Below are 25,275 nucleotides of genomic sequence, written 5' to 3'. Positions count from 1 at the left end.
ACATGATGTTTTCAGCATTTAGAATTAAGATTTCGATGTCCACACAATTCAGCTTAACAAAAATAAATCTGCCAGAAATGCTGAATTTAATAAGGCATAATACTTTATTAATCATATTCACTAAATTCAGGGGCAAGAGCTTTGTGTATTTTCTTCAAAAGAGGTTTTCAAGTCTATTGTTAGTTCCATTAAGATTTGAAAATTCGGGCTCTTCACCTAAGCACGGGCATATGCAAATACATACAAGCAGGTATTCTGTCTTGCAGAAAAATAATGTTGAGTATCACTCTCCTCGAGAAAAATCTCACATATCAAAACTGCAATTGGTTGTATTCATCTAGTATATACATCTGCTTCCATAAAATACACAAGAAGGTTGGAGGGTAAGGGTTTTATATAGTTTTCACCCTTTATATATATTTTTATTACTTTTACTGAGAGGACATCACTAGTGCATCTTAAATCAGAAGAGTTGCTGAAAACCAATGTCTAGAGCCTCTCATTTAGCATTCATATCACCTACAGAATGATGACATACCAATAAAAAAAAAAATTCCAGGAAAATCTCAATCAATGCAGTCAATCTAAACTCAAAAATAATTCACAGTCCTCCTTAGAAGTAATTAGACAACTTTTAAATTGCAAAATGGGCCATTATCTTATGCTCTAATATAAAAGTAACAAAACTCAACCGCACTAAGTAAAAAAATATAACTATTTATCTCTGAAAAAGAGTACCAAAACATATTTCAGTTTGGCCTAATTAAAAACAAACAAACCAAAACAAGACCAGAATCATTCAGCACCCTTCACTGATACGGGGATAAAATTATAAACATTGCTGTTAATATATGCGGGGCCACAAATAGGTCTGGAGCTTCATCATAATACAGGCCGGCAACTCAGAAAAATGAGAACTCACGTGGGTTCTATTTCTTACAAAAAGGAAAGTGTTTAACAATGAGTAACTGTGTGCACAGACTAGTAGAGCATTTGTAACATATGTGTATTTCCCTAAAAGGAAAACAGATTCATGGTATCTTGTGTTGGACCTAAAAATTTGGGGATATTTAAAGAGAATTTTCAGTAAATTGGAATGTCAGAAAAAAAAACCATTTTAATCATACTGACTTCTTTCAGAAACCAACACAAATAAAACAAATCTGAAGTCAGGTTACATTAAAACTACACTTTATTTTTGCCTCTCTTATTTTTTGGCCTTTAAAATATGAATTTTCTCCAGATACCAACCCACAAAAATGATCACTGTGATAAGCATGAATAGAGCTTACTTTTTTTTTTAATAGATAGTCAGCAAAGAACATTTCTAACAATATAATCAATACTTTTGCTACATGTAAATTTTTCTGGAAAAAAATGAACCCAAAGATCTTACTTCAGATTTAGAAATTCAATTTTATAGGGAAAAGCAGAATTAAAAAAAAAAAAAAAGCAAGCTAGGAAGTACTCACCTCTTCACGTAATTTTATCAACTGCAACATGAATGCACAAAAAAAAGATAAAAAGGAAAGAAATGGCAGGAAAGAAAGATCAGTTGTGTGACAGGATACAGAATTAACATTGACAATTTATCTGTTTACATGTTTAGCATTTAAAAATCACAGACAAACACATTAAAAGAACCTAAACAGAGACTACATGCAGAGTTTTTTGAACGAATAAAGATCACTTTCTCACACTGTCACATTAAACAAAGAGAATAGTGTGAAATTCTCTTTTAAAGTACATCTAAGACACCATCATGAAATAAAGGGGAATGACTTCATAGAAGTCTATATTATAAAGAAAGAAAACAAGTTTACTGTTCCTCTCTTCTAAGAATGTACCACTGAAGAGGTTTTGTATATACAAGTTTTCAGGATGTTTCTCTATTTTGAAACTTGACAACTGATTTCAGATTTTCTGTACAAATAAAAATGATTAATAGTCCATGCTTTTGTCCCAATAATTATTTAAAGATAAATAATTATGTTAGTTAACATCATAGATGGACCCAGTCTAGTAATAGGATTGTATTTGGAGGTGACAATATTTTAATTGAGAATAAAGCATGCCGGGAGAGATGATATTTAGGACACAGTATCAGAAAATACTTCACTTTCCTTAGAAATAGTGTGTATACCAGACTTAATTTCTAGGGTGTGTTTCGCTTAAGAGGCTACTGCAATCACATGGTGGTTTTTTCTTTCTTTCTTTTTTTTTTTTTTGATTTTTGAAGTTTCTTCATTTTTCCGTTTTCTTCATCTCGTAAACTGGGCCATCTTAAAGCCATGAGCTCTCTTATGTTGTCTGTACTGCAGTTTGTTCTCATCGAAGTCAAACCAGAAAAACCACTCTACTTGCTAGTAAATTCCCTGTGATAACGTTTTAATTCTCCTTTGTAGGACATTTTTTATTTGCCTTCAAAATAGCATAACACAAGTTACTTTAACTCTTTAGAAACTAGAAAATGGACACAATCATGTATCTGGCTCATTCTTTGTGTGTGTGTGTGGGGGGGGTGTGTGGATGTATTTCACAGTATTCTAAATCAAATATCGTATAGTTGAGATGACTACCATAATTTCTGCGATGAAGAGAAACTGAAACCAATGTTGTGAAAGACTATACACCATATTCTAGGTCTAAAATTTGCATCCTCCGCAATTCAAGTCTACAATGAATAATTTCTAAACATCCAAATATCTGTAACATCTGTTACAACACTTGACATATACAAGCTAATAAATTAAATTATTGCTTTGGGAGAAACGCGCCATGAGTTGCTCACTCTAAGTCTCTCTAAGAGTATCATGCTTACTATAGCCCGGCTTTCCCAATGCTTAATGCTGTTTTTGTCTCCAATCAAGAAAGGCAGTATGCATTTCGGCTTACTGTTATTTCATTTGTTTTGTGAAAAGTATTTCAAGTGCAAAAGAATGAGATTTCAAAACTGTTATGATTCTTTTATAAAGAGGGTGCAGAATTTATGACATCATGTCTCACAAGGCATTTAGTGAAAATGAAACTTTTAATATTGTCCTTTCACACTATACAGAGCGTTGTAATTATTTTTAATTAATACACATTCTCTCAGCCACCGACCAGTGTCTATGAGTCAACCATCTGGTTTCATGTGAAAAGCTACCACATTCTTCGCAAGAAGAAGTAAAATTTTAAACTAAAATACTTGGCCTAACACACACAGGTATCTTTTCTCTGCTATCTGAACATCGACAGCACAGCTCTCTTTTCTTTCTGGGCGCGCCCTTCTTCAGTTGACTATGATACTCAAAGGGCCAAAGTTTAAAACTACTCCTCAGCAATTGAGACCATTTGGGGCATGCCACCCTGCCATAATCAATGAGTGTTTAAAAATGCTACCCATTTGTTTTTTCAATAGGTTCCAAACAAAAAATGTTCTATCTTGTTTGTGCCGCATGGCTGCATTCAGGCTCTACACCGGATTTGTAGCTAAGCTAGGTAATGGGAGGGGTTTTAATCTTTATCTTTTCTTTTTTTTTAAGTTAGGCTGGGATTTCCATTCAAGTAAACAAAAGATGGTCTATTTTTGAAAATTAACAATGCTTAGACTAGACTGAAAGTCGCGGTTTCGTATTTTATTGAGTTACCAGCTCCATCATACGCGACTTGAAAATGTGCCATGCCACCATGTTGAGTTATGATAATCAACATCTTTTTTGAAACAAAGATTCCCCCCCCCCCCATGCAGAATTTGATACAAGAGGTAATCTGTTCCTTTGTGGGCTGAAAAAATCTGGTTTACGCTGGTTTGAACCAGTGGAATCTCTTGTGGTTAAGCCTTCTGCTGTGGCTAAAATCAAAACTGCACTGCAGAGCATGCGAGGGTTCATGCGCGCGCGCCTGTGTGTGTGTGTGTGTGTGTGTGTGTGTGTGTGTGTGTGTGTGGTGTGTCACGTGACCCCAAGAACTACCGATTTTTTTTTTTAAAGCTGATAACGCCACTGCCGTCTCTGTCCGCATACAGATAACGAATAAATGCTGAACTCTATTAAACGCCCTTTACACATTATCGTGGGTCGAACACACAATTTTCTGAACTTATGATGACAGTCTATTTATTTTGCTATAAACCCTCAGCACGTAACGAACAGATTTGTGCCTGGTAATGATCTGCTCTGCCAGGGCTATATGAAATGATACCGACCTTCTTTAGATCTTGGGGAATTAAATTGACCGACTTCACCCCCTGGTCTGTAGCTGAAGTTTGACACACTTTATGCACAGCAAGCCCAAATCAGAACTTAAGAGAACCTCGTATTAAAAAATTAAGCAATCATATCTGCTAAATATTACTTTACCACAGAAATTTCGGCATGTTTAGGAATATCCTATTCCTTAGATATGGATTTAAACCTTCTATTTAGGATTTACGAAAGTTTCATTTACTCACATTTATTCACCAATCAATATTATTGTGCATATGGAAATTGAGAGACTATTAGGGTTCAAAAATAGAGTCTGGAACATTCAATGTGTCCCATCATCATACTCTGCAATGAAGGGGATTAGGGGACTTAATTCTATAAGATGGTTTTTTTTTCTTTCCCTTTCCTGAGAATGGTTTTCACAAAACTAAATCAAGGTAATAATTATTAAAGTTTCCACTCTAAATACAGCACTGCTACATTTCAAAACCTCAACTCTTTCAAAGAATTAAAATGTTGCCATGTGGAATGGAAAATATGGTATTTTAAAATAGAATGACAATGCCTAAGACAATAGTCCTTGGAAAGCTGATGACACAACAATACTCAAATGTGCAAAGTAGGTAATTTTGTTCCTTCTTTGTAAACTAGGAATGAGCCATATTCGATTGTATGAAATAGATATGAATTAGAAATGAATTTACACAAAGCAACTAATTTGGAATTAAATGGAATTGTATACTGTGGGAGGGACATTAAAGATGCACTTGAAAAATTCTTAATTGCTAGAATCTTGACATTTCTAATCATGTCAGAAATATTTATATAAGAGTAAATTAATATACTTTATAGCTAATTGGCAGATTATGTGTATAAATAGCCAGGTTTTAGATGCCTAAAAAATGCATTATAAATGGCCAGAATGAGAAATAATAGCTATGACATTTACATTTGTCTAAATCTCTACAAAGAAGCCTCTGTAGGGAAGATGTGCATGTTGCGTCAAAAATAACTAGTTAGTAGTCAGTAGTTTATTTTACCTATTTGGAACCATTGCTATAATTCTTTATTATTTTCCATTTCTGATCTACAATTTTTAAAAATTGAGATATATCCCAATTTCAATAAAACAAATATTGCTTTTTTGTCTCATTTTTTTCACCTCCAAGATTTCTCTCTATATAAAAAGTTTACCTTAAATATTACACAGCTAAGAAGTCCTGAAAATCAACTTATCAACAATTAACTTGAAGATATACTTAGTTTGAGGCTGAAAATATTTTCTTATGTAGATTATAGGTAATCATACCCAGAAAAGAGACTATCTTCTCAGCCCTTGAGCTATAAAAATTGATATAAAGAGACAACTTAAAATCTTTTCTTCCTTTAAAGAAAGGGCTTCTGTTTTAATTCTGTAGTCTGAATGAATAGTGATGCAGAATAAAGAGTTATTCTCAAGTGACCATTCCTGGCTGAGGGATGTGTTTTAGTTTGAGGGATTTTAACTCGTACATTATGATAAAAAGCCCCCAAACAAAATTTAATGACTTCATTATGATATGGAAATTCTGTTACAGTTGGCAACAAAATGTCTAAAAAGTTAAGTGTGGTCTCTTTGAACTTTCAAACCTAATTCAAATTTTGGATTGAAAAGTTCTCATGACTAATAATCTAACTGTAACATTGTCTCAGGACTATAATTTATCATATTCTATTTATTGAAATGACAGCTCCTTATATCTGAACTTCAGGTTCTCCAAGCGCATCCAGAATCTGTAAGTTTGATTTATATAAGTCCAGAGGAAAACTCGGTGTGTTCACTTTAAAGTGACAGGAATATAATTTGAAAAATTCAGAAAATATGAACTCTATTTTTGCGGAATATTTTTCTTTAGGCATAAAAGAATCACACTTATATGTGCGTAAGGCAAATGTTTTAGGCACATAAAATGTCCATTAAGAGAAGTGAACATGCTTAAAAAAAAAAGAGAGAGAGAGAGAGAGAGAGATCCCTGTCAGAGTACTACAGCATCTGTTACAATAAAGGAGTCTGAGTTAGACAGGAACACCTCCTTCCTTTCTATTTCCTCTATATTAAGCAGTAGTTTCATATGAGGGAAAGATCTATAGCTTTCTAAAGAATTGACATGGGAACTATGCGTTCACTTTTTTGCAAAAAAAGAGAATGCTTTTTTTGCAGTAAAGATATGAAATAAAATTATGATTCATTCATTCGAAAGAGATGAACAATCTAAAACTCACTTAAAATAGGAAGACAATATTTTTTTCTCTCACCCTCATGCTATTTAATCTATTATGAGTCAAACCCTTTATCCCACCACCCTCTGATGTTTGATGTGCTCCTTATTTTTTTTTTCCCCCTTAGCTGTTCTCACATTTCAATCAGGAAAGCTAAATCCCAAGTCAAATCTTAACATGTTTACGTGTCTAAATTCAAGCTGATAACATCAAAATAGTGGATGCTGTGAGATCTTTCCAAAAACAAACATAATCAGCTTGGTGATGCTTCTCCCCTTTTTGGGGGGTTGGATAGATGGGGGCCCTAATCCCATGAGTGTCATCCCATTTACAATATTAACATTAGAGTAGACAGGAATATAGTTTCAGCATATATAGACCTATAATATAATCTATTTGAAATGGTAAATTCAATGATGCAAGTTTGCTAATGTGTACCAATACATAATGTTTTACTATCTTATTAAAGTTTTGGCTTACTCCTTGAATGATTTATGTTCATTTTTATTTAGGCAGAGTAAAGACCTTTAAGATACTTACCAAAGGAATATGAATAAACACGCTCAGGTCTTGCTTCTGAAGTTCCCGTCATTTATTTTCTCCAAAAGTGTCAAAGTGTTGTTTGAGACATTTTAAAAGTCATCTCTACCCTGAGATGACTTGTTTAAAAAGTCATATACATTATTTGCATGAACTAATGAAGTCTGCAGTATTAATTCAAAGAAAGAAGTGGGACATTAATTAGACTCATCACACCGCTGTGTGATCCAATGAGAAATGACAGCCAAGTTGTAAGGCCCTTTTAAGAAGAAATTGTACCTTGTTTTTTGCCAATGCAGATCTTAAACTGCAGAAAAGACTTTTCCTATTCTTCTTCTCATTTGACAGAGGCCGGCCCTCTGTGTGAGTATCTAAGTTCCACACTGGTGCTCACACTCTGCATTTTGGTGGGTGTATTTTAAGAAGCCCCACAATAGGAGACGGAGGTGCCCTGTTGAATTTTGAAAGCTTACTTTCATTTGTTTTGCTGCAAGTGTTGATTTAATTATACTGCATTATTATCAAAGCTGCATTATGTACTTTTTTATTCCTTTTACATGTGTTTGAGGTGAAGACCTTGGCTTTGTCTGCAAACAGTGTGTTTCAAGTTATTCCTTAAGTACTAAATAATAAAGAAAGGAGAAGAAAAGATTTTTTTAAAAGATAGCAGACAGTGATCACAAGGTAAAGGGTTAAATGTAAGATCTCCAAGAAGCATTTTGAAGTTGATTAAGACTCCAGCTTTGCATTAAACAGTATCGCTTCCACATGAGTTGTTGCTAATACTGTTAAGGAGCAGCTTGAGAGCCCAGTGTGCCAGTGACCTCCCTCACCCTCCAGCCACCCACCGGGCCTTCCTGATTAGCATTCTACCTGGTTCTCTGAGGAATTCCCATCATCCCCTAGGAGCTCATTCCGTACTTCGTCACTGTAGGCGATCCGTGACCTTTTCTATAAAACAAAACAAAAAGGGAGAGAGCGAGATGAACGTTAGAAAGTAAAGGCTTCGAAGCATTATTGGTATCAAGCCTGATCATCTCAAACCTCGAGAGCCCCCTAATGGAAACCTATTTGCTAAAATCTGCAAAGCAAAGTTGTGTAAAGTTCTTGAACTTGGGAAGTTTAATGTAAATTAGAAGTTTTTCAAATGCCAATAATGAAAGAAAATTCTGCATTGAGTAAGTATTCCATTAATATTCACAAACGGATCAGAACTGATACGTTATTCCAAATGTAGTCATTCAAATAAGACCACTAAACTGAAGGAAATACAGCTTTATAGCTGTATATCTGCAAAACTCACCAGTTTGTAATTAAAACAAGTATAAATGGGGGTCTTTAAAACTGTGGCAGGAAATGAACTATATAATATAGGTCTTTTAAAATCTCTAATTCTGGGATAACGTTATGACTCCAACTGTACACTGGAATGCCTAGACAATAGTTCATCTATATTTTCTTCATTATTGTGATGTTAGTAGCCAGAAAGAGATGGAATTTAAAAGTCCATCCTGTTTCCAAACAACTTAAAGGTCCCCAAGCTCTCCTCAAATAACGGCCGAAAGGAAAAGTAATGGGAGTGTGAGTGTGAGTGTGTGTGTGTGTGCGTGTTAAAACAAATTAACTTTCCCAATCCCAGTAAATAAAGGCAAGTAGGCTATGAGTCAACTTTTCTCAATCCCAGTAAATAAAGACAAGTGGTCTATGAGTTAACATTTCACTTAGTGAAATGTTGTTTTATAGGAGTTGACCTTTACCTGTAAAGTCAGAGGGACATGTCCATAAGCATTTCGTGGATTATCTAAATGTACACACATTTGGAAAAGCTAAAAGGCTCTGAACATTAGTTGCGAAGCTAGGGCGCCATCCTCAGATCCTACTTCAGCATCACCATTTCAGACTCAAATGCAGATTTACAGGTTACTTGGCTGCCTTTTCTGCTTCTGGACTAAGCAAAATGAGTCCATTTAAAAATGGCAGCTGGGAAATAGTAATCTATTCTCACTTGCAGTTTACATTTTAGGCCTTAACATTTCATACGTTCAACTGTGAACTGAAAAATTAATGTAGTTTAAAAAGAACTATTCATAATTCTTGAGAAGTCAACAAGATTTTTAATTAGATTTTTATACTAGTAAATAGCACTCCTTTGCTACACAGAGATCATAACATCTTAAATGTGAAATCATACTAGAATTTAAAAGGACTTTTAACAGGAAAAACCAATAGATTCTGAATCATTTTAAAGTTGCAGCCTTTCTCAGTTAGGGTTCCTTATCTGAACCACAAAACAGAAAATTATTTTAGTGACTATTTTCCTCAGTCTTCCAAGGATGGTACATAAGAGAGAGTTCATTACAGAGAATAGAAGCCTAAGGGCATTAGGGCTGAACTCTCTGGCAGAACCTAGTTGAAAGGGGCTGACTGGAGTGTAAATAAAAATAAACAACTCTAGATATCCCTTTATATTTTTTTAGAAAAAAAAAACACACTTATGGAATGCTAAAGATTGCTTTGGTTACACTGTAACTAGAAACTATGCTCACTCTAGCACACAAAATTTCCTCCCCATCATAGTATCCTCTGAGTACACTCAGGAAAAAGATGTAAAAACTGCAAAATGTTTCAGCAGAAAGGAGATGAAGGCCTCCCTTCTCTGCCCTGAGTCTCTACCCCAAATCCCCCTTCTCTGCTGCAAGGGCGCATCATATAGCAAGTCGGTAAATAGGTAAATAGAACCAACCATGTTGCCGAGGACAAAGTACCAAAGTTAAGTCATTAGCCTGAGGTCAGTAATGACATCTATATCAGATGTCTTAACAATTCAGGGGTGAGCCAACTCATTCATTTTGTGAGCACGCCAGGCTTCTCACCACCACAAACAGCATATACGAAGCCTGCTTCTCTTATTGTATTTACTGAACCTACTGTTGTTTCGATTGGCTTCATAGAGAATTATATTGAAAAAATGCTCAGCTGCAAGGTCAGTACACCTCATAGCCTTACTACAACATTTAGATGAAGCCAAACCTTTCTTTTGCCCATTTGGAGATCCCCACTACACTAGTTTCAAACGAGCTAAGCAAAAGTATTTTACAGCATTAAAGGAAATGAGAACCTTTAAACAGGCTGTGGTATCAGAGCTGCCTTCTTAATTATTCATTTTATCACTACGGGGGACTAAAACATTCCACAGTATGCGAGAATATCATATGGAGATTGTTTTTGTTTTTTCCCCTTTTACCAAAATACCAACAAATTGACATAGATTGTTCAATTACATTATATTCTCGTTCTGATTTGCTAAACTTTAAAAGATGAAGAAAATTACAAACATGTATCCCTAAATATCTAATCTTGTTTTGGTGAGAATCCACTGCTTTTGAAAACCAGCAATTAAGAGTGGACATGCTTAGCACAGAGGAGAGCTAAGGATTTATCCACAGTGAAGGGTGGTCTCTATAAATGTCAGTCTTTACTACTGGGACAGTAAACATTGGTTATTTGGATGGCTTTCTGGATATAATTAGGCAAATAATGTGCTGAGTTTGTGAAATGTTCTCTGATCAAACTAACTTCTCTTAATAAAAAAAAAGTCACTCCCGGTATCAGAAATAGTTTCTCATGAAAACGACACAATAGATGAAGAAAATTGAACTCTCTACACTCGAGTATCACTTTACAAATATATATTTTTTTAATCAAGACTTTGTTTTACTGAGAATTACATTTAAATGCCTGACACTGGTATTTTCTCCTAATAATTTTGTGGTTTGAAATTTTAAGTAAGCTGATTGTGATCAGCCATAATTTAGCCTGCAGGGTCATCAGTGAACTGACTGAATACCCAAAAAGGCAAATTCCTTTGAATGACAAACTGCTTATTGTACCGATAGTTTCCTTCCAATGCATCAATAAATAATTTTCCCTTCTGTGGAATTTTTAATAACTTCACTCTACATTACTAAGTACTATGTATATTGTAATTCAGATGATTTTAAGTTAATGAAACTGAAACACCTACTGTATCTTGATTAACTAAAACATTTTTACTTTATTATCAGCTGTATAAAATCTGTACTTTAGCCAAATGCAAGCATGAGAATTTGAGCTGGAAATGTCACACGCTCAGCTCCGGTTTGAAGGAACCCAATTCATAATGCATTTTATAAATAGTTAATGACTTCTATACATAAGCTAACCAGGCAAATCAAGAAATTGTCAACATTTTTAGTCTTAGTTGTCAGTTACCACTGTCTACTGGTGCTTTCTATGTGGCTGCTGGAGAAGACAGAAGCTCTATGCAGTTTGTAATCTATTGCAATTTCAGGTCTGTACCATAAGGGTGGGAAGCTTCGACTGACAATTTTTGCCACACACAGGCACACACAGACACACACACACACACACACACACACACACACACACACACAGAATTAAATACAAGAGCATCCCTTACTTTTAGTTGTGTTTTGTGTAAAGCTTACTCCTTCTAACTTATACTACACTTAGGTGGACTAGACACAGCTGGGCAGAAAAATCTACGGAATTACAGGAAAAAATATGGCAAATTAACTATTGATTACTATCCCTAAAAAGTCTTACACACAGAGTTTCAATGCCCTTTTAAAACTGGTGACAAAAATGAATCTTTGGTGATGAAAGTGAAAATTTCAAATTCCAAGCAGTTTTCATTTGGTATTATGCATATTGATTGGTTGAATTTCTTAAAGCCACGTTCAAACAGATACACTTGCCCAGTTCTGTCTGGAAATTTGGCTTGAAACAATCTGTCTACTTGACCCAAGCCTTAATGTTTCCCAACTGAACTGAATATGTTTCTGGACGGGCACTGTTAAACTAGAAACAAAATGAATTAACTTAGCTGAAACTAATTAAGAACTGTGCTCTGTGGTGCAGCCTCCTATATGATTCTACGTGTGAAACAAGGTATATGCATAGCCAGAATGAGGATTCTACAACCCAGCACTAGCATAAGCATAACAATGCAGTTGGTTTATTACTAAAGCGTATATGAGAATTTAATTTCCACTGCGTGCACATGGCAAATCAATTGCTTAAATTGCCTCACCTGGGAATTTAATACAATGTTATCATCAGACCAGCCACATTGTAAATAGATTTATAATGCTTTCCATGTGTTGCACTCTGTTGCAGATGAATTAAGTAATGATCTGGTATTACAATAAAATCAGCTAGTTCCCACACCTGGCAGACAGGATATTTCACTAAATTAATACCCATACAGCTACATCACAAGACACGGGAGAGGAAACCGTCTCTGAGGCATTTGACTTGAGTTTTACATGGAAGGCAAGCACTCCATGGCTATGTAGAATGTCACTAGGTTGAATGGGCTGCTCAAGACAATCTGTTTCTAACATCTGTATCACAGAATTAAGACTTTCTCCTTCCCATTCAATTTTGGCCTAATTTTCTTCATTCAGGACTTTAATTACTAATCAGCAATCCGCAACATTCACAAACACTAAGAAAGCCCTTTATTCTAATCTATGTGCTGCAGACAGCCAAATAATTGATACAAAGTGCAGTATGGTTTTGGTAAGTAATGAAAGAACAGCTTGTCCTACTTCCTAATCACATTGGTCTATAGAAGACATGGTTAACAGATTTCTCCATAGGTCTAAAGCAAATTACCCAGTCTGGCCAGACTTTTCCATTGCTTCTACCATGTCTTCCAATCTCCATATATTTAATAATGCCCAAAGTTACCAGGTGATTAAAAACTGTTATGCTTTCATAGCCAAAGAATTTAACTGGTCTAAAGAATGTAACTGCTCCTGTTACAATTAACACTTTGGGGTATCATACAGAATACCGTGAAATTATAATTATTAGCTAGTCATATAATTGCTGGCATTCATTTCTTACTGAATTCTAGCTGGTTTGAATTAAATAATATCATACCTCTGTAATGCCCAGATGGCATTTTCTAAAATGCATCTATCTTTGGCACAAAGCATTCCATTTTTAACCTCACTTCTATTTCTCCATGACCAATTTCAGCTTTTCATACACACTCCACCCCTGACCCAGGACTTAAAAAAGCTCATCAATCCAGGACAGGAAACTTATATTTTGGAGAAAAAGAATGAAAAGAAAGTTATGAAATTCTGTTCATCACAGTGTTTGCTGTGCTGCATTAATTTCTAGCAAAAATGATTTAAGATTAAAACATACCATACTACACGATTTAGGTAAAGGCAAAGTATATTGCTAGGTAAACATCAGATCCTTGGGAAGTAGTTAGGATGAAAAAGTGCAAGGCACTGAGCAAAAAGAACAGAGATAACATTTTAGTATGTGATCTTGGTCAAGTTAAGTATTCTGAATATCACTTTCTTCAATATCTAAAATAGTGACAATATTTATTTCTCAGGGCTGTTGTGTGAATTTAAATACTACAAACAAATGGAAACTTAGCATAATACCTGGAATATGATAACCTTGCAAAATATTTTCAACTAAATGTTAGTTGGTAACATTGGGAAGGATGCGATAAAATGGGTACACATACATGGCTGAGGGTATAAATTAGTATATTGTCCCTAGAAAATGATGTGCCAATGTCCACCAAAAGTAACTTTAAAAAGTTCATATTATTTAACTCAGTAATTCTAGTACTTTTTTTTCCACCCAATTCCCTATTTTATGGTGCTACAATTTTTGGAGGATTTTCAGTGGGAAAAACTTTACTGCATTTCTTTAATGGTATCAGAAAAAGAGGGTTCCAATCTGTTTTTTCTAAGTAATCATTCCACTAAACATGGCTTGCTCTTGCTCAAGGGACTGTTTTGAGTCAAAGGTCAAGCTCATTCGCTGGAAAGTGCACATGTCACATGTCACCAATACTGTAGCATTAATAAAGGGAAAGCAGACTTTCTATCTATCATAAACTCATGGCCAATGGACCATGTGCAAGCGACCAGAGGGAAAATACTAACATGTCCTGCTGCTAGGCTGCCAACAGCTGGAAGAGCAGGCTAACATGAGAATTCTGAAATAATCCATTTTTCCTTAGTATGTAATACCACGAAAAGATACTTTAATTTTTTTGAAAAAAATTTAATGTCTTTCTACTATAGTCACTTTCATTTATTATTTTTGCTTAAACTTTCAAAAACATTTTACATGTTTGAAATGGATATTTATGTTTGGGCTGTAAATAATGAGTTACACTATACCATACTTTCACTTTTTAAAATTTAGCTATTATGAATATGTGAATATTTATGGGCATATAATAAGGTTATATATGTATATGTACCATCTAGACTCACACAAACCCATATGCAATCCATATGGAATAATAATAAGTCTACTTGCGTCTCACAATGCTAGAATAGATTTTTCTTTCTACCAGGAATTCTGACCACACTGCTGCTACATCATTTAATGACTTGCAAAACAGAGAGACCAGAAATCATGTAACTGTACTTCTTCATTTCCTTCCCCAGCAATTAAAAACTTGAGCCTAAAATTTAAGTTTCGCATTGGTGTCTCAAAATGCAATGTGAGTATCATGGTCCCGCTTGCTTCCATATGCTAGCAGTTTATGACTTTCACATTGCTATTGAACATGGTGTGGCTGTGTCTTAAATCATGTTAGCTTGTCGATCAATAATTAAGTTACTTCATTCAGAAAATCAACTCATGATAGAATGCCCAGATGTTGTTGTCAACATCTGGAATTGTGTAAATTTTCAGTGGAGGAAATCTAATTCTTTAAAATCTTTCTGAATATAAAATAAAATAACTCCACAGGCTATACTTGAAAAAATCAAAATGTCAAAATGTTTATTGTTTTGTTTGAAAATAAAATACAAATACCCTATGCACTCCTACTAGAAAAATGATATTCTGATAAATGAATGCTACATAACAGATGCTTCATTTGTATTTCTAAAAGAACTACTGAAGTAAAGGATACAAATGATATAATTAAGCTGTATGTAGGCTTCCCTACACGTTCTGCCTAGCATTAGGAAGGAAAGGCCATTGTTCATTGAAAACCTGTCTTTAGCCATAACTTCAAGTGATCTAGACATCTAAGACCAAATGATCTTGATGCTTCCGTAATTGACACTGAGATGTCTCAAAAGTAACAGAACCTTATAGTTGGCAGTGACATGAGGCATCATCTAGACCAGGCTTCCATATTTAGAGGTGAGTAGTTCTAAGCCAGGTGAGTGATCTCCCCAAGGCCACACGCTTGGGAAAGACCAGGTAGAGGAAGGACGGAACGTGTTTCCCAAGGTCAGTGCTCCTTTCACTTTACCACACCACCTTTCATTTCCCCAAAGCACCATGGCAGGCAGGGGCCATCCTACTGCCCCCCCCACCCCCGGCAGGTCTGGCTGCACTGTGCACCTGGTTCTGTGAATTTGTCATCAACTACAAAGTTGATTAGTCTGTAGATTTTGTTTCTTGTCACTCCCCTCCAAAATAAACAAACAAAAAATAAGCCTTTACTTACACACTGTTGTCGACATCTGGAATATTGACAATAATAAATTTGAAATTTCAAGGGTGACAAATACTTAAGGCAGAATGTTTTACTTCATAGAATAAAATATCTGATCCGAGGGTGATTTACAACCACATGTATGGGTGTAACTTGAACACGTTTTAAGATTAATCTTCAAAGGCTCTACCATAAACCAACAATAATCTGCCCAAATGGCAGAAGAGGCCTTGTGCTGGTTATCAAGATGGGTTAAGAAGGGTCTGCCTTACCCCTGGGATCTGGTGACTCCCTATACAGTTACTCTACAATTTTAGCTTGGAATCAGCCACCTCACAGGCAAACAATTTTTACAGTATTTCTCCCCTAGTACTTCCTTTTGTATCCATGTTGTGACATATTCTTTATTATAGCATGTGCTCTGTTATAGTAAGGTTACAGTTCTCATAATTCAGATGCCTTTTAATGCCTTATGAATATAGACAATAAAACTATGATGTTTGGGCAATAAAATGAAGTTCTTTTATCCCAAATTCTCTATGGAAACATTCTGAAGATAACTTCCCTATCAGGGTGACCCCAGACTATAAAATATAATAAATATTCATACCTGATTCATAAACAACACATCCCTCCTAGAAGACTCTCCATTTTTAGTTGAATAGAATAAAATCCTGCCTACGTAGGAACTTTAATCCATCAGTTAACTGTTGTTTCTCTTATATTTTCAGTGTGTCACTTTTTACTGGTTCTTTGCTTTCAGAACATAAACATTTTTAAGTGTACCCAGCTTTATGGATTTCAAAATGTTATTTCAACCAGGACTACACTCCCTAGCTACTACCCAACCTCTCTTTATCCTTCCCTTCCTGGCCAAGCCTCTTGAAAGAGTATTCCATGAGCATCAAGTCAACTTATTTATGCCCTAGCCATTTCTCAACTTATAACAAATTTGATGTTTTCCTACCATGCCACAGGATTCCCAGGATCACCAATATCTTCCTCGGTGACAAAATCATTGGCCATGCTTTGAAGTAAACTTTTAAAATTTTAGATCAGTTACTGATTTATTAAAAAGTTGCAGAGATAGTAGAGTCCCGATGTAGCCCACACTTAGTTTCCTCTGTTTGTAACATCTTATATGAACGATGTACATTTGTTACAATTAATGAATCAATAGTTTATTATGACACATTATTATTAACTATGCTTTTTCAGATTTCCTTACTACCCAGTGTTCTTTTCCTGTTCCAGATACCATCCAGGATTCCATATTACATTTCCTACTCATTTGTTCTTAGGCTCCTCTTGGCTGTGACAATTTCTCAGACCTTTCCTCTTTTTTGATGATTTTGAAAGTTTTGAAGAGAACTGGTGTTTTGTAGAATGTCCTTCAGTTGGGATCTTTCTAATATTCTTCTCCTGACTAGATTCGGGTATTATGCTTTTGGGAGGAAGACCAAAGAGGTAAAAGTGGCATTTTGTTCACATCATGTCCAAGGTACACACCAACAACGCTGACTTATCACTGTCCATGTTGTCCTTGATGCCTGGCTGAAGGAGTGTTTGCCTGTTTCTCCACTGAAAAGCTATTCATTTCTCCCTTCCTACACTGTACTTACTATACACAGTCCACATGTAAGAAGTTGGGAATTATGGGGGCGCTTGGGTGCCTCAGTCAGTTGAGCGTCTGACTTGGGCTCAGGTCATGATCTCGTGCTTCATGGGTTTGAGCCCACATTGGGCTCTGTGCTAACGGCTCAGAGCCTGGAGCCTGCTTCAGATTCTGAGTCTCTCTCTCTGTCTGCCCCTCCCCAACTCATACTCTGTCTCTCTCACTCTCTTTCTCAAACATAAATAAAACATTAAAAAATTGGGAAAAAAAGAAGTGGGGAGTTATGCTCTACCTTCTTCAGGGAGGAGTATCTACATAAGTAATCTGGCATTCTTTTGTACAAAAGATCTGTCTACTCAATCATTCTCTAATCATATGGGTATCAGAATGGACTTATGGATATTTATTTTACACTTTCATTTCTAATCTAACATGACATCATTAATGGTATTGCTCAAATTGTACCAGCTTTCGCTCTAATGGCCATCTTTCAATCCTGTTCTCATTTGACCTCTCAATGGCATCGGGCATTGCTGCCCCCTCTCCCCTGAGCAGTTACAGTACCATCTTCCACAGGAGTTCCTCCCAGTCGCCTGGTCTAGCCTTCTCAGTCTCCATTGTAGCTCTGTCTCAGTCTGACCCAGCCCTTTGTCCTCAGAGCTCTTCTTACTCATCTGAATGATCTCAGTTTGACCCACGGTTCCAACCACCACCTGTGTCTACCACAAAGACGCGTTCTCTGCATATTCTACTTACAAATCTAATCCCTACTGGGTACCTTAGGTAACCTGAAGGTATCTCAGACTCAATGCAGATACAATGGGGCATTTTCTTTCTCTTATACTGCTCCTCTTTCTGTTTCCCCTCATGAGATGTATGGTTTTACCACACACACAGTCTCCTCAGTTAAAAACCTAAAAATCCTTCTCAAATCCAATCCCAAAATTTAATAAATCACTAAGCACTAGGGAATATTTTTCAGAATATCTATAAGTGGACTCTTAGCCATATTTCCAGGATGTCTGCTAGCTTCTGAACTAGTCCCAAATCTTTCCTTATTATGATTGTTACCACAATCATATTTCTTACCTCTTTTTATATGTGAATTATATTTTAGAGATACCTATATGGCAAGCCCGGCATGTTTTAAGGAAGAGGTAAGTCAAAAGGTACAAATGCTCAGTTCTTCATCTTGGGAGGTAAAGGAGACCCCTTCAAAAATTTTACCTCTTGCAGAATATCAAAACTACAAAGGAATCACTGTCTAAAGATATACCTTATTTCAGAACAAGCATGTTAAAGTAGAGAGCAAATACATTTGACAAAAGCCAACACAGGTATGCCTTGCTTTTGGAAAATTCACATCATGCCACTTCAGTTAGAGGCCTGCACTAGTACCTGGTTTTGCTAACCAGAAGAAATCTGAAGAGGATTTTTGATTTTACAAAAAAAGGTGAAAAGCGAAAGGAGCATTCAGCATTTGTTTTTCAGTGAGCTGTGAGCGAGGCCGCTGGCACCCTGAGCAGTGGCCCCACCGAGCTCCTTCCCCAGGAAGAGCACCTCGCATCTCGGCATCAAGCTGTCCAAGCTCGGAACTGTGTCTGGGAGCACTTTATCTCCATTTATTCCATGTATCCGTTAGCAAGATGTGGCCTAAGGTATCAGAAAAGCCTAAGAGAGGTTATCCTTCGGGTCTGGGAATGTTAGAAAATTGTTCCACATAACAATGATCATTGCTTCTTTTGCTTTACACCATTTCAGCTTACGAAAGGTCTCCTAGGAACATGCAACTTTCTGATAGTGGGGGAAACCTGTATATGATGGGAAAATGCTAAGCAACAAACAGAGCTCTCTCCAACTTTATAAGTCAATACCCCGTTTCTCTTTAATCTCAAACCTAGGCACAGCTCATATGAGCTATGTTTTTGTTCTCCTAAATTCGATATTCCCATTTTCTATTATGTAGAAGCTAGAAGACCACCATTTCAAACGAGATGATGTGCATGCATATTTCTTCTTTGTTGGTCTGATTTGTGTACCTCAGGAATATGGATTACTTCTGTTATCTGCATGGAGAAGCTCTCTTACAAGCCTGGCATTCAGTTTGCTTTTATCTCTGAGACCCCAAATTGTACCGTTAGGCAACAGAGGGCACTTATCTAGATTGAACTGTCATACAAATAGATTTTTGTCAGCCATTCAATTTGTATTGGGGAACATGCCAACAAAAACAAAACCTGGCAATTTAAAACAACAAACCTACTCTACTGACAGGAACAAATTGCTGTATTCCAAATGAATAAGAATACTAGAGATCACACATCATGCGTGTGGGTGCTACAGAAAGAAAAATATCCTTGAAACTAATTCTGTCTAGTTTTTCTGGAAGTGGTCTAACATAAAGCAAACACATAGTCTACTTAATACTAATAAGCACACAGGGAAAAAAACATGCTAACAGACCAGATTACATGTTATCAGAGGAGAATGAGGCTTTCTAATAAAATTCCGAGTCAAAATTCAGTGGCTACATGAAGAAGGCAACATTGTATTGCATTTTGAGTTTGTTCTCTGAACTATGGTCCTTCCAGGAATACGGGTAGTGCCTCTGTCCACAAAATATTCAGGTTGAGCAGTAAGAGCATCATTCCCCCTGAGCCTAAATTGATTCTGGATCTGTGTCTTCAATATTCACTGAAAATTCTAGAGAACGAACTTTACCACGGTTCTATCTCTTCAGTATCTCAGACTATTTGGATATTCAGAGTTCCTCTGTTCAAAGTTGGTTTTAATCTTAGACATTAAAGATATCGATAAATTATATCAGTAAAAATAAGAATAATAAAATTTTTACAACTTGACAATAATTTCAATTTGTTCATCATTGCTTAAAATAGATTAATCCCCTCCCCTACTATTTTTGTTTGAATGGAATTTCATTCCCCTTTCGAGGAGCTGTATCTTCATTCTGAATCTTATGTGAAATCCAACTGGGTGAAATTCAGTCAGGGACCTGTGGAATCATAAGCTACTGTAAGGGAAATAAGCAAACATGAAAATTCAGTCCTGTGAATCCACATCATCAAGCTAAAATAGAAAATATACAAATGTAAAGGTCAAAAACCATGTAATTTTACTGAACAGAGATCTAATTAGTTCTATTATCCAAACACATATAATTACATTAAAAATAGTTTTCGTCAATAAAAATTATATAACAAGACTTTGGCGCTACAAAATTCTGTAATGTCACATGACAAAGCTATGTTGAGGCAACATGAGTCTGTGTCAGGTCTTCAGATTTTATTAAAGGACAATCTGAAAAAAATAGTATACTCCAGATACAAGGCACGAAAAGGCCTCACGAATGACAGTTAAAAAAGATAACAGGACAAAAAAACGTGAAATATAATAGTTCAAGTTGGCTCTACATTTTAGTAAATAATGGAGCTATCTGAGAAAAAAATATTTTTACTTAAAACAATTTTTTTAATGTTCGTTTATTTTTGAGAGAGAGGGAGAAAGAGACAGAGAGTGAGCAGGGGAGGGGCAAGAGGGAGACACAGAATCAGAAGCAGGCTCCAGGCTCTGAGCTGTCAGCACAGAGTCTGATGTGGGGCTCGAACCCATGAATGGTGAGATAATGAACTGAGCCAAAGTCTGACGCTTAACCAACTGAGCCAGCCAGGCACTGCCCCAAAATATTCTTACTTTGATGAAAGGGATAAAATAACATTACTTTAAAAACATGAACAGATGCATGATGTATGCAACTTACTATCAAATGGCTCAGAAAAACCAGACATATACGTAGAATATAAAAAATCAGTAGAGAAAGCATGCACAAATGGTAAAGCAAATGAACAAAATGTTAATAGGTAAATCTAGGTAAAGAGTATATGTTTGTTCTTTGTACTATTGCTCAAAGTTTTCTGAAATTTTGCAATTATTTCCAAATAAGAAGTTTAAAATGATTAAAAAGTGTGAAATGATTAGTGGAGTTAAAAGAAATTTAAAATATGAGACCATTCCTCCTTTCAAAATATGACAACTGGTAGGGAGCTTGGGTGGCTCAGTTGGTTAAGCGTCCGACTTCAGCTCAGGTCATGATCTCATGGTTTGTGGGTTCGAGCCCCATGTTGGGCTCTGTGCTGACTGCTAGCTCAGAGCCTGGAGCCTGTCTTCGGATTCTGTGTCTCCCTCTCTCTCTGACTCTCCCCTGCTCACCCTGTCTCACCCTCTCTCTCTCTTTCAAAAATAAATAAAACATCAAAAAGAATTTTAAACAAAATATGACAACTGGGGCACCTGGATGGCTCAGTTTTAAGGTTAAGTGTCCAAACTGGTTCAGGCCATGATCTCATGGTTTGTGGGTTCAAGCCCCGAATCAGGCTCTGTGTTGAGAGTGCAGAGCCTGCTTGGGATTCTCTCTCTCTTCCTCTTTCTCTGCCCCTCCCTAACTCATATTTTTTTCTCTCTCTCTCAAAATAAACGAACTTAAAAAAAAAATCAGACAACTTAAACTGTTAATTTTTCCCATATAAGATGGTGTTTACCAACTTTTTCAGTAAAAATACAGAACTTTATTTGCTAGTTTTAAATTAGCAATGTAATTTTTTTGGTAGTTCAGCTGTTAAAATGGACTGAATCTAAATCATCTATGGGCAGAGAAATTCAAAGTTACCAAGTTAAAAATAACAGAGTATTATCTACCACTTAAATCAGTTTGGCAATAAAGTACAATTCTTTTTCTCCTTCATTAAATTATGAATTAGGAGTTTTAAGGACAATAATTCTAAATTAGGTTTGCTTTAGGTTTAGGTTGCTATTAGGTTTGATAATAAAAAAGGATTCCTTATTATTATTTCTTTTTACAAAAACACCTAGAGGAACCTAATACGAGTCTCAATGGAGTGTTTTCACACTAAAGATCTTTTACCATACTTTTAGGTCATTCTCCAATTCTTGAAGAGAATACACATTCTCAGATAGTTAGATATGTACCTACTAACCTTTGACTTGATTTGCTGATCTAATTTTGACTATGATGGCCCTGGACAGTGACTAAATGCAATTCTATTCTCTGAGAAGAACACAGCCAATCTAGGGGCTCTATAAATGTGTAACACTATTAGAACCTTAGGGCAAGAAGAGACCTCAAGAGGCCCTCCAGTCAACCTCGCTCCCTCACGTCATCACACTAAATGCATCTTACAAAAACCTAAGGAAGGAGGTGCCCTGACTTTCACAAGTGAGGCTTACCAACAGTCACTGGCTACTGTCAGGAACTAGTTCCCTACATTAAACTTAAATCTATGGCACATACAGCACAGATCAACCACACCTGTTGGCCATACTTGGCATAACAGTTCTTCACAGACTTGAAAATGCTTAACAACTCCACAACTCTCCACCGCAGAAAATGATCTCAGGACCTTTCTTCATCTAATATTCCAACTGCTAATTATCTGAGGGGCCCACTGGAATTTTCTCTGAATTATTATTTAGGAATGGTAGCCCTAATGGCATGCATGCAGAGGTGGATATTAGTCCAAAGTCTAACATGAACCAAAGGGTCCCCAATCTTATTCATAATACGTGAAGCTGAGGAGGTCACTCTTTTTTTTTTCTGTTCTTCCTTATTTCTGCTCTGTACACATTTAATATTCTTTATACGTGTTAATTTTTGAGTTTTGAGGCTAGTTTCTATTACTCTTATTCTCTTGTCCTTTGAAGAAACAATACGATAAATCAGAGAGACTTCCAGTTTGGGCATCTCATGAGCCTGGGTTCAAATCCCAGATTTGTCCTTATTTCTAGTTGTGATTACTAAGCAAGTTGTTGAATCCCTATGTACCTCTGGTCTAAATGAGATAAAGTTTAGGAGACAGTTGGTATAGTGCCTAGCATGTACTAAGACTTAAAGAAAAATAAGTGGTCTGGTTATAGGAACAATTATTATTTCTTTTCTTTTTTAAAATATTTTTTAATGTTTTTATTTATTTTTGATAGAGACAGAGCATGAAAGGGGGAGGGTCAGAGAGAGAAGGAGACACAGAACTGGAAGCAGGCTCCAGGCTCTAAGCTGTTAGCACAGAGCCTGACGCAGGGCTCGAACCCACAAACATGAGATCTGACCTGAGCCAGTCGGAGGCTTAACCAACTGAGCCACCCAGGTGCCCCGGAACAATTATTATGGAGAATGCCAGCAATCTATTCCTCTAGTTTGCAAAAGTCTGGGTTTGCTGCCTCAGCTCTTTAAGATGACATCCCATGCCAATGACCCAACAGGGTCATGTCAGTTCTGCTCCCAATTGTCACCTGAATTCCCGATATAAAGACTGGAATACCATTCCATTCCAGTTCCTTCTAGCTCTTAGGCCTCAATTTTGCCTCGTATTTTTGGTCTTTTTTTTCTTTGGACTCATTTTATTTATATCTGAACTTAAGTTCCTCTGCTTTGAGTCTTAACATGTTTCTGAGCATTTAGGTTCCCATTCATTCTTTAACTCTGTCTCAAGAAGAGAAAATACCTGTGTATGTTATCCCAAGCTCTAAAAAGAATTCAGGCAGTAATATAAGATAGAAGCTTCAAAGATAATGTGCTTCATTATCAGCACATTATTTAACAGTATGAGTTAAACTAACTGTGATTTAAATCCCAGTTTTTGCTATTTATTATCTATGTGACTGCAGAGAGGGTGTCTAACCTTTCTGAGTCTCAGTCTGCATATCTGCATAAGAAAAATAAAAATGCTTTGTTGTAATGATTACATGGGACTTGCAATAAGAACACCACTGCATAAGTTAACAGGTTCCCTCTAAGTCATCATTTTCCCTCTCCTTCCCCTCTGGGGTGGGGTAGGGTGGGTGGATGAGAAACAAGAACATATATACTCTGAAACCTCTATTCTTGGCAAAACTAGAAAACAGATATTATTCATAGATCCCAAAATATGTGGAGAGCTGTCCAAAAGGAGATGAGATCATGCAGAACCACTTGGTGGAAGGTGTCAAAATGCATGAAGGTCTCAACAACAGCTGGGCTCAAAAAGCACCAGTGAAAATATACTTCCTAAAGGTGAGAGACTCATTCTGAAGCCTAAATCTATATGCTTGATTTGAAACAATGGATGGATGTGGGCTGCTAGCCGAAGCTTTCCTAGACATAGTTTGTTCAAAGAAGAAGAGGCAGTTGTAATTAAAGAATAACAGAGGACTTCTGCTTCCTAAAGAATATAGAAGGTCAAAAGAGACCACTGTTTTCACGTTAACAAAGCAAGCTAGAGAAGTTACAAATTCATAATTTTTAAAGCCCATCAGAGAGTTGATGACACAAAGGCACTTAAGTGAAACATTCCAGAAAATCATAAGCATTTTATAACAAAGAAGAGACTCATGGCTATTCTCATTTCTGGAAGGGTAGAATAAGCCTCCACAGCTATAGGTAAGAAGAAACCTGCTCAACTTCTAACAAACTGGTACAACATGTTAGGATATCAAGGAATCTGAGCCACAGAGTGAAATATAGGGTCCACAAGCCAGTGCTTTCCTATGGGTCATCATTGAGTGCTTAAGGCATGGTAGTATTGCTGAGAGACATCCCCCCCCTTGGCTATGCAAGACCTCCCCCAAATCTAAGGCAGCTGACCCTCTGAAGGCATGATGCAAGGCAGTGGAGCTAAGAGAAGTCCATACTAAGTACTATGAGGTCTTGCATACTGAAGGATAGGGATGGGGCAAGATAGCTGACAGAAAGCTGTCTGAGGCATTCCAGCATTTCAGCTACATAAGGTTGGAGTGGGAGAGGGGAAGAGTAAAGCTGAGAGAAAAATCCTCTGAAGCATTCTGGATCTTCAAAGAATTTAAGTCAACTAATTTTCTGAGGCTTAGTTTAAGTGTAGCAGAGAGAAATCTCCCAAGATATAGAAAGCCAAGATCAGGACTGTAGAGCAAGGAGATCTTCCCAGAGACTCAAAAAATTAGCAGTGGGGCTACAAAGCAGAGAAAGAGATCCCACAAAACCAAAAAGATGGTGTCTTGGCTGAAAGCAAAAAGAGATCTATGGAAATTCATGAGTGCTCAAAGCTCAAGCCCTGCTGAGAAGAAAAGCCTACACAGCCCTCAAAATGTGAATTAAGCTGAAACTGCAAAAAAGAAAGAGT

At 36.4% G+C, this 25,275-nt stretch overlaps 1 protein-coding gene across 11 annotated transcripts in view; it reads right to left on the bottom strand.

Moving 5' to 3' along the window:
* Positions 1-25,275, bottom strand: part of VTI1A (vesicle transport through interaction with t-SNAREs 1A) — a 344,985-nt gene that overhangs the window by 259,268 nt on the left and 60,442 nt on the right. For 9 of the 11 annotated variants that reach the window (XR_003905737.1, XR_003905738.1, XM_029932596.1 and 6 more), the window contains exons 4-5: positions 7,863-7,940; positions 1,473-1,493 (exon numbers count right to left, since the gene is read on the bottom strand). Coding sequence is in view for 9 of the 11 variants with exons in the window: in XM_029932596.1 (XP_029788456.1) it covers positions 1,473-1,493; positions 7,863-7,940 (99 nt within the window). In the remaining 2 variants the exon portion in view is untranslated. The remainder of the gene's footprint in view (positions 1-1,472; positions 1,494-7,862; positions 7,941-25,275) is intronic. The other 2 variants (XM_029932597.1, XM_029932590.1) reach the window with 1 other exon arrangement.

The sequence above is a fragment of the Suricata suricatta genome, chromosome 2 (genome assembly GCF_006229205.1).
Source record: "Suricata suricatta isolate VVHF042 chromosome 2, meerkat_22Aug2017_6uvM2_HiC, whole genome shotgun sequence".
In the NCBI taxonomy this organism is placed as follows: Eukaryota; Metazoa; Chordata; class Mammalia; order Carnivora; family Herpestidae; genus Suricata; species Suricata suricatta.
This window is presented reverse-complemented; position numbering and strand designations above follow the sequence as displayed.